The sequence below is a fragment of the Colobus angolensis genome, unplaced genomic scaffold (genome assembly GCF_000951035.1).
Source record: "Colobus angolensis palliatus isolate OR3802 unplaced genomic scaffold, Cang.pa_1.0 Scaffold47, whole genome shotgun sequence".
NCBI classification, from domain to species: domain Eukaryota; kingdom Metazoa; phylum Chordata; class Mammalia; order Primates; family Cercopithecidae; genus Colobus; species Colobus angolensis.
Window position 1 is genome coordinate 743,469 of NW_012118154.1, and position 9,501 is coordinate 752,969.

The following is a 9,501-nucleotide window of genomic DNA, read 5'->3' on the forward strand; positions in this document are numbered from 1 at the left end:
CCCCTCCGGCTGTCAGGTCCGGCACCCGCTGGAAGCCAGCGCGGGCGCAGGCGCGCAGCGCAAAGGCGGCCGGGAGTAAGGCGGAGCTGAAGGAGGAGCTTGAGGGAAGCGTGCGAGAAGGGGTGTAACTGATTTAGGAAACCAGAGGAAAGGCGCAGTTTTCACCAAATTGGAATCGCGGGAAAATAGAGAAGAGTTTGTCTCAAGGTCTCGCGAGATCGAGTGAGTACAGCTCACCAGAGTAGGAGAGCTCTCGCGATAGACACACCAAGCGTTCAGCAGCGAGGGGACGGGGGAGGTGAGCACTCTCGCGAGATTTGAAGGAGCGGTGGCGGCGGCCAGCGGGAGGAGAGGTTTGTAAACTAGGCGGCTCCAGGTTTCCGGGCACCTTTATTAGGTCGTCTTCTGGGCCACCAGTGCTCCTTCCATTTCAACAGGCACTCCCTCCATCGCTGACCTTTTTTTAACCGGCCTTTTAGGACCGGAAGTTCTTCATCTCAAGCATCAAATGCTGAAAGCGGCCTGACTTTCTCTACCGGAAGCCCTTTTCCAGAGGCTGGGAACACGGCCCACCTGGCAGGAAGTCCCACCTCCTTGAGCTCCGCCACCCTTCCCGAAGTTTTTCTGTCACCTGTGTTAGGCTTCGTCCCCTTTCCCCGTTTTATTCCCGTACCAGAAAAGGATACATTTAGTGCCTCTCACCCAGCTCCACTAAACGGGTTGGATATCTCATTCTTTGAGTCGGGGTTCCTTCCCCGGCGCCCCCATGTAGCTGGGAAGTGGGACCTGGGGGTGGTTGGACCCCTGGGATCCTAAAGGAGGGGTAGGGAGGGCGCAGAACTCCGCTTCTGCTCCTTGCTACCAGGACGAGCGGCCTCCTCAGCCTCTTTCCTCCCGCTGCCATGCACCCTGCAGCCTTCCCGCTTCCTGTGGTTGTGGCCGCTGTGCTGTGGGGAGCGACCCCCATCCGGGGGCTCATTCGAGCGGTGAGTCCAAGGGACGGAGGGGGAAAGGGCGCTGAAGGGAAGGGTTGCAGGCTGAAGGGGAACATTGCCTTTTTTGTCCGCAGACCTCGGACCACAATGCCAGCATGGACTTTGCAGACCTCCCAGCTCTGTTTGGGGCTACCTTGAGCCAAGAGGGACTCCAGGTGATTTTCCTTCTTTCTTTTCTTTCTTCCTCTCCTTCCCCCCCTTTCCTTCCTTTTCTATCTTTTTTCTTTTTTTAATATTTAGCAAGATCTTCCATCCTGGGCTGGGGTTGGGAAGGTTTGTCCTGGGTGAAACTGGAGGTAGGAAAATCAAGTTAGGAACTGAGCACGTCTAGTGTAGAATCCAGAATCCAGAGGGAGAAGACAAAGTGTCCACCCCCGGAACTCCGAGGTTATCAGAGAGACTGAAAGTGGACAGAGACAGAAGGCAGGATCAACGGTGCTTATCAAGAGGGTCTCAGGAGCTAGTTATTGCTTGTATGACCTTGGGCAAGTTAATTTCTCTTTGAGCCTTAGTTTGTTTTACTGTAAAATGGGATATTAGAAGTTTTCCTAGGGTTATTGTGAAGATTAAATTAGATACACAATTTTTGTAGTACTTCATCCCAAAGACTGCCACATAGCAAGAACTCAGTTGGGCCGTAGTAGCAGTCGAGTTGTTTGTGAGATGGGTAATTAGAAAATTGAAGAGGCCGGGCGCGGTGACTCACATCTGTAATCCCAGTTCAAGACCAGCCTGGCCAACATGGTGAAACCCTATCTCTACTAAAATTACAAAAATTAGCTGGGCATGATGGTCCATGACTGTAGTCCCAACTACTTGGGAGACTGAGGCAGGAGAATCACCTGAACCCGGGAGGTGGAGGTTGCAGTGAGTCGAGATCGCACCACTGCACTCCAGCCTGGGTGACAGAAGGAGACTCCATCTCAAAAAAAAAGAAAAAGAAAACTGAAGGAAGGGGAATGTGTTCTGTATGAGTATGTGTTGGAGAGGGGACTGTGAAACAGAACTTGAGAGTTGGAACATTAGAAGACAAAATAATTGCATTAGCTTGCAGTTTAGGGTACAGATTAGCCCATCTGGGACAGCGAGAGGGATGATGGGAGAGTTTGGTGAAGGGATGTTTTATGTCATTGCCTTTTGAAGAGGCTAAGAGAAAGTTGTGAGGTTGGGATGCTCAGACCCCAGGAAGGAGAAGGAAGTGAGAATAGAGGATGTGCAGCATGTGGCCCTTGTAAAGAGTGAAACCCAGGGAGGAGAAATCTCACTGTTGTTTGCTTCCATCCTTCAGGGGTTCCTTGTGGAGGCTCACCCAGACAATGCCTGCAGCCCCATTGCCCCACCACCCCCAGCCCCGGTCAATGGGTCAGTCTTTATTGCGCTGCTTCGAAGATTCGACTGCAACTTTGACCTCAAGGTTGCTGAATGTGGAGTGGGAGCTGGGCAGCTGAGGGTAAAAAAAGGTACCAGGAATGAAGACAAGTCAGGCCTATGATGGCTGTTTGTCCTCTGCCTTGTCTCCCTAGGTCCTAAATGCCCAGAAGGCTGGATATGGTGCCGCTGTAGTACATAATGTGAATTCCAATGAACTTCTGAACATGGTGTGGAACAGTGGTAAGGCTGGGGGAATCTATACAGCTGGGCTTTCAGTAGGATCCAGAGATGGTGGGAAGGCTGAAGGCTTCAGGAAAGAAGCCAATCCTTTAGGTGGGTTGGGGCGAAAGTGCCAGATGCCAGGGTTCCCAAAGGATTTGAGTAGAAGGTTGTGAGTTTCCAGAGTAACACCTTGATCCCTGCAGAGGAAATCCAGCAGCAGATCTGGATCCCATCTGTATTTATTGGGGAGAGAAGCTCCGAGTACCTGCGTGCCCTCTTTGTCTACGAAAAGGGGTAGGACATATGCCTCCTTCCCATTCTTCTTTCAGCAAGCAGTTCCATGCCAACCTGGAGCCCAGGCCTCATTACCTGAACCATCCAGCCTCCTGTCCTTCCTTCCCTGCCTCTTTCTTCCCATTCCCATCCCCATCTATGGGCTTTGTCCAGAGCCAGTTGCTTTGTCCCTCTTTTTTTCTCCCTTTGCCTTTCTCGCCCTGCTGAGACTGGTCATCCTTTCCCCTCCCCAGGGCTCGGGTGCTTCTGGTTCCAGATAATACCTTCCCCTTGGGCTATTACCTCATCCCTTTCACAGGGATTGTGGGACTGCTGGTTTTGGCCATGGGAGCAGTAATGGTGAGTAGCTGAGGGAACATCATGGGAAGCACTGAGGACTATGAGGCCAGACTGGATCTGGAGATGGGAGATGGGAGTGGCTTGTCTTAGATTGTCTAGTTTTATTCCTAAGCCTTGTCCGTCCACCCCCTCTTCCACCAGATAGTTCGTTGTATCCAGCACCGGAAACGGCTCCAGCGGAATCGACTTACCAAAGAGCAACTGAAACAGATTCCTACACATGACTATCAGAAGGGTGAGGGGGTTAGGGGAGGAGAGGGCTTTTCCCACGGGTTTACCTGGTTCTGAAGGACTTTGAGCCCAGAAGATAGGGTATACAAAGATGGCAGTGGCTGGGCACAGTGGCTCATGTAACCCCAAGTGCCTGTAATCCCAGCACTTTGGAAGGCCGAGGTGGGTAGGTCACTTGAACCCAGGAGTTTGAGACCAGCCTGGGCAACATGATGAAACAAAAAAATCCCACCACTTTGGGAGGCTGAGGCAAATGGATCCCTTGACCCCAGGAGTTCCAGGCCAGCCTGGGCAACGTGGTGAGACCCCATCTCTATAAAAAATAACAAAAATTAGCTGGGCATGGTGTTGTGCGCTTGTAGTCCCAGCTACTTGGGAGACTGAGAAAGGAGAATCACTTGAACCAGGAAGGCGGAGGTTGTAGGGGGCTGAGAGTGCACCACTGTGCTCCAGCCTGGGCGACAGAGGGAGTCCCTTTCTCAAAAAAATAAAATAAAAATAAAGATGGCAGTAAGACGTTTTCAGCTTGAGACGCTGTCTTGTCTTGTTTTTACCCATAAATACAGTGAAGATGGGAGAGAGAGATGCAAAGATGATTAAGTGAAATAATTGTGGGAAACAATAGAGGGACAGACTTTGCTTATGGGGGATGTGGAGAGGGCAGAAAAATGGGAGGAATGGGGAGGATTCAGTTAGAGAAGGAAGAAACCGGTACTGTGGGGCTGGGGCTTTAGGCCCTGGGGCCTCCAGTGCCCGTATAAGGCTATGGCAGAAGCCCTGCCCATTTCCGTCCCTTCCACTCCCTATCTCCACCCTCACACCTCCCCAAAAACCACTTCCCTTCTTACCTCTGCTTCTCTTTGCTTGTCCCTTTTAGCCCTAAATTCTTCCATGTTCTGCCCTGACCTGTCTTAGCTCTTCCACTGGCTTTGTAGGTGAGGGAAAATTTTCACAAGGCTTTAAAAGCCGTAGCCCTGGGTCATGGTGGCTCAGTGAAGGACTAGATTATTTTCTTTCTGTCCCAGGAGATCAGTATGATGTCTGTGCCATCTGCCTGGATGAATATGAGGATGGGGACAAGCTGCGGGTACTCCCCTGTGCTCATGGTGAGGCCCTCACTGCCTGCCCATGCTCCTCTGCCACTGGCAGCCACCAGGTGCTTCACCTTGTTCCTCTCTGCAGCCTACCACAGCCGCTGCGTGGACCCCTGGCTCACTCAGACCCGGAAGACCTGCCCCATTTGCAAGCAGCCCGTTCATCGTGGTCCTGGGGACGAAGAGCAAGAGGAAGAAGCTCAGGGGCAAGAGGAGGGTGATGAAGAAGGGGAGCCAAGGGACCACCCTGCCTCAGAAAGGACCCCACTTTTGGGTTCTAGCCCCACTCTTCCCACCTCATTTGGTTCCCTAGCCCCAGCTCCCCTTGTTTGTCCTGGGCCTTCAACAGATCCCCCACCCTCTCCTCCCTCTTCCCCTGTTATCCTGGTCTAATAACCCTCTACACGTACACTTCTGGTGACATATTTGCACAGACCATCTTCTTCCCTCCAGTCTTCTAAGTTGAGGGATAGGGGACATTCCATCCTAAGCTGCTCCCTTACCCACACCTATCCTTTTGAGGGGCATTGGGGTGGGGCTGGGGCAAGCAGGCCTTCACTTCTTGGGCTAATAAAATTGTTTTGTGTGGACTAAGGAAGGGTGAGATCATTTTCAGGTGAACTTAACCCTTTGGGGGAATCACCCCTTTAGCCATAAGGAGCAAGAGAATGCCGAGACACTAACCTATAGTCATGGGGACAGCCCCAGTAGGCATTTGCTATGACTCAGGGGGAGCCCCACCCACAAGGATGACTCAACTAGCCCTGCCTTGCCTGCAGGCCTGCACCCATTCTCTGGTCCAGATGGCTCTATTCCATTATCCACCAATTTAACCAGCACACTGAGGACTTAGGCCTGGAAATGCCACTGTGGAGGGGCAGGGCCACCTGGCCAGAAGCTTAAATTCCTGCACCTTGTAGTGCCTCAACCTTCCTGCTCCCAAGCCATGATAAAGGAGGCAAGTCACAGTGCCTGTCCCCCATTCTGACACCCAAGCTCAAATCACACAGCACCTTGTTAGAATCTTTTTTATTCATCAGAAAAAAAAAACCAAAAAACAAAAAAGTTTTCCAACCACACACAGGAGGGGTATGGGTAGGGGGAGGTGGCTGTCCATCCAGCCCTGGTCCCCAGCCCATGTGGTTTTGGCAGCAATAAGGGGTATGGGGTAATGGCCCAAAAAATAAAATGGTGTATGTGTGTATGGGGGAGGAAAGGGGTGCAAAGCTGTGGGGAGCGGTGAAGGGGAAGGGACAGACGAGGTCAGTACTGGGAACGCCGAAGGTGGGAGGCCATTTCATAACATTTCTTGTTGATCAAACCACCATGGACACCTTCTTTGCCCATCAGCAGGACTAGCGCTGGAGGAGGAGGAAAGAGAAAGGAGGCTAGGACCCAGGTGTCACAGTTCCACCCCCTGCCAGCTGTTCAGCAGCTGTCCAGCCCTGGGGGCTGTAACCCAACCTCATCTCTCCCAACCCCCCCCAACACACACACACAGGCAGGCTGTCAGTCACCCTGAAACAATAAGGCTTTTCAAAAGAGAAAAATCAAGCTTAAATGCTGGAGAGGAACAGACTAAAAACTTAGGGGTCAAAGGCTCATAGACTGTTGACTCGTGTTCAGGCTAGAAAGGGCTGTGGATGAGCATGCCACCTCCAGGTTCTAACAAAAAAGCTCAAACGATTAACTAAATGATGATTCAGGACCCCAACAATCTACCTAATACTCCTAGAAAACAGCTTCTAATCTGAGCTCAAGGCAGGAAGTAACTTAAGAGGTAATGCAGTTCAACAACTTCGAATTACAAGATGAGGAACTGAGACAAAGGGAGGGACTATCCCATGTTCCATCCAGCAGCCAGCAGCCAAGGGGCAGAATACTGGTCTGACTCCCTTCATGCTGGGGAATCACACAAAAAAGCACCCTCAAGATTGCCAGAAGGCGGTACATGAGATCTTGGCGCTAGAGGAAGGGTAAGACTCAGGAACTCACTCTTGTCAGTCTTGGTGACAGTGACATTGAAGGTGGGGGCCCCACCGGTGCTCTTGGTACGAAGATCCATGCTAAACTCCCCATCCTGCAGCAGTGAGTCCCGGATCACCGAACATTTCTGGCCCCCAAGTGTCAGCCCATTGACGTAAAAACTTGACCGGTCTTTGCCAACCAGGACACCCACCTCAGCTGGCTGGAAGAGGAACCAAGCGCCCCTCAAGTTAGTCAGTGCACGAAGATTCCCACCTTGTTCTCCAAAGACCCACCCCGCGAAGTTACATACTCGGTACCCATCAATGAACTGTGAGAAACTCTGAGGACTGTGGAACGTCAGTGCAGAAAACGATCATGATTCTCAAACCTAGAATACGGGACCAGGGAGGAAGGGATGACATACTCCTCTAGAGATTTAGATCTCAGTGTTAACGGGGAAAGTAAACCCAGGAAATACAGGGAATCAGTGAGAAAAGTGAGGAGCCTTTGGATGCTCACAACTCTCCTTCAGGAAAAGCAGAAGCGGAGAGGGGAAGGGAGGGGGGCGGGCGAGGCAAGAGAAGCAACTTTGCCCTTATTTGGTCAAAGGTTCTGCAGGAGCTCTTAGGGCCCGGACGCCTGGGTCTCCCAAGTAACCTAGTTTAGCTCCAGGTATGTCTGCCCTGACATGAGGAAGCAGACCCCTGGGGGCTTTCCGGGAAAGTTGGAAAACTTTTGAAGGTGGACGGGGGCTAGACCCGGCAGGCCAGCTCTCGGGTCTAGGTACCCCGGGAACCTTTTCCCCCCTCCCCCTTTCACCCCAAGCCCCCACATCCGGTCCCCTCCCGCCCGGAAACCCCCTTCCCCCCCTTTCGAACTTCCGCTCCCCCTCCCCACTTCCGGGCAGTGTGGACAGGGAGATGGTGGTGGGAGCAGCGGTAGTCAACCCATATTCTTTCGCTTATGCTGTCTCAGAACTTCTCACAAAGTTCCCCTGCTCCAGGCCCCGCCGGATGGCGGGAAGGGAGGGCGAGGGGACTTCCGGGATTGGCCCCGAAGGAATGTTGAGTCCAACGTGCTGAGCTGGGGGGGCGTGTGGTGGCCTCGCCCTCTCTAACGGAGTTGGGAGGGGCCGGGAGTCCACAGAGGGTGGGCAAGGGACCAATACCACGCGCCTGGGGCTCCCTCCCGCACCAGGGGAAACAATGGTAGAGGGGCGCGAGCTGGCGGCCGGACGGGGAGCTGGGGGTTCGAGGGTCCCCAGGTCCCTTCTCAATCCCAATCCCCAATTAAAATTGAGGCGCGTCGCCGCCCCGCCCTGGGAGAGGCGGAAGTGGGCCGCCGCACCGGGCGCCGCGCCCCTCCCCGCCCTGTGCCCCGGATGTAACGCCCCGTCGCGGAAAGCGGGGTAGCGGGCGGGATGGGCGCCGCCGCCTGGGGCATAGGACTTAGGGGCAACCGAGGGACCCGCTCACGTGCAGCCGCCATTCGCGCCGCTTCCAGGGAAAGCACCCAGTCAGGGCCTCTCGCTGCGCGCTCTAGACCGCGCCCGCCCCCACCCAAGTCCCTCCCTCAGGGTCCAAGCCCGACCAGTGCCCCTGACCGCAGGCCTCGCAGTACCGTGATGTTGACGAAGGTTTTCCCGGGGACGGCGGCCCAGACGGAGGGCGAGTCCTTGTAACCCACGATGGCCGCGTCCTGACAGGTCCCGTCCGCCATGAGGTTGTCGATGTAGGCGTTCCACCCGGCCATGGCGCTGCTACTGGGGCTGCTCTCGGCGCTGCTTCTGGGGCCGCGGGCTGGGTTCGAGCTGCCTCGGCTGGCGGGCGGCGGGAGGCGGAGAGCTCGAGACACGCGCTGCCGTCCGGACCGCGGCACTGCTCACTGTGCAGCAGCCCTCGCACCGCCACTTCCTGCTCCTCCCCCCCGCCCCGCTAGATTTTTATTTGCAAAGGACGGTAGGGGCGGGGCCTACTCCCCATTCCCTCCCTCCCCCACTCGCCAGCCCAGACACCGAACTTTGCAAATGCAATTTTAAAAATCCCTCCCCCTATTGCAAAATTTGCAGAGTTCGATGGAAAGCAATGTAGAAAGATGGGGGGTGGCGGGAGAGAGGTGAAGGGTAGGGTTTGCTCCAATTTGCATTGAATATAAACCAGACTTTGGTATCGGGGCAGGGAGTGAGCCAGAAGGAAGGAAGGGAAGAGAAAGGAGGAAGAATTAGCAAGCCGCAAATTTAGCAAATTAAGGAGAGTTCGGGGAGTCCAGGGTTAAACGGGATGACTCCTCCTTCCCCCACCTCCGCCGAAGGGAAGGACCGGCGGGCGGCGGCGCGTGTGCCCGCGCCTGCGCCTGCGCCAAGGCCGGGAGGGAGAGCGCATGGGGCGGTCGGGGCCGGAGCCGGCTGCACGGGAGCGCGCCCGGCCCGACCCATGTGGACCCTCCGGGAAAGGAAGGCGGGCTGGGGACGTGTCTCCCGCCTGGCGGAAAGGGCGGGGGCGAAGCCGTGCACGCTGCCGCCTCACCACCCTTGATTTTACTTATTCAATAGGAAAGCAAAGGGGAGTTTGGCCAAATACCCTAGTCGCTCTCATAGCTGAAGGCACCCACCGGGGCCACTTCTGTCCCCAGCGTCTTCCCGGGTAGTGCAGGTTAAGTTCACCAGGGCCCATTCTCAGTCCAGAGGATTGTCCCTTCTCTGGATCGGCTCTAGCCCAGGGCCTTATCCCATATCCCAGCCATGCCCGCCCCGGGCAGGCAGTGTCTGGATCACCGGCCGTGCCCCTTGGCCTGAGTCTGCAGAGGTCACTGAGCGCGGACACCCGCGGGGCTTAACAGGCGGGGCTATTTTTCGAAGCGGAAGAATACTCAAGTTGCAAGAGTGGCAACTTTTTCAAGAAGGGGAAAGTCCCACTTCGGGCCCTTTGGGTTTCTTCTCAGTCAGATGTGCGCTCGCCGCCACCTGGGGAGGGCGGGGCGGCCGGGCG

General features: G+C 54.9%; 2 protein-coding genes across 7 annotated transcripts; one reads left to right on the plus strand and one right to left on the minus strand.

Moving 5' to 3' along the window:
* Window positions 1-23: 23 nt before the first annotated feature.
* Window positions 24-5,140, plus strand: RNF167 (ring finger protein 167). 3 transcript variants are annotated; one of them, XM_011958379.1, is made up of 11 exons: window positions 24-353; window positions 480-719; window positions 866-986; window positions 1,070-1,150; window positions 2,284-2,409; window positions 2,519-2,606; window positions 2,792-2,882; window positions 3,116-3,221; window positions 3,363-3,456; window positions 4,478-4,558; window positions 4,635-5,140. In XM_011958379.1, the coding sequence occupies exons 3-11, from the start codon at window positions 903-905 to the stop codon at window positions 4,937-4,939; spliced, it is 1,056 nt and encodes a 351-aa protein (XP_011813769.1). In that variant the 5' UTR covers window positions 24-353; window positions 480-719; window positions 866-902; the 3' UTR covers window positions 4,940-5,140. The 3 variants fall into 3 exon arrangements, with proteins under 3 accessions (XP_011813769.1, XP_011813768.1, XP_011813770.1); XM_011958378.1 differs by having other exon boundaries at window positions 480-986; XM_011958380.1 differs by lacking the exon at window positions 480-719 and having other exon boundaries at window positions 68-222; window positions 916-986.
* Window positions 5,141-5,560: 420 nt separating this feature from the next.
* Window positions 5,561-8,963, minus strand: PFN1 (profilin 1). 4 transcript variants are annotated; one of them, XM_011958382.1, is made up of 4 exons: window positions 8,814-8,937; window positions 8,135-8,427; window positions 6,542-6,734; window positions 5,565-5,907 (listed from the first exon to the last, which is right to left on the minus strand). In XM_011958382.1, exons 2-4 carry the CDS (start codon window positions 8,264-8,266, stop codon window positions 5,810-5,812), a joined length of 423 nt encoding a protein of 140 aa, XP_011813772.1. In that variant the 5' UTR covers window positions 8,267-8,427; window positions 8,814-8,937; the 3' UTR covers window positions 5,565-5,809. The 4 variants fall into 4 exon arrangements, with proteins under 4 accessions (XP_011813774.1, XP_011813772.1, XP_011813771.1 ...); XM_011958384.1 differs by having other exon boundaries at window positions 5,561-5,907; window positions 6,587-6,734; window positions 8,135-8,963; XM_011958381.1 differs by having other exon boundaries at window positions 8,135-8,963.
* Between the last annotated feature and the right edge of the window lie 538 nt (window positions 8,964-9,501).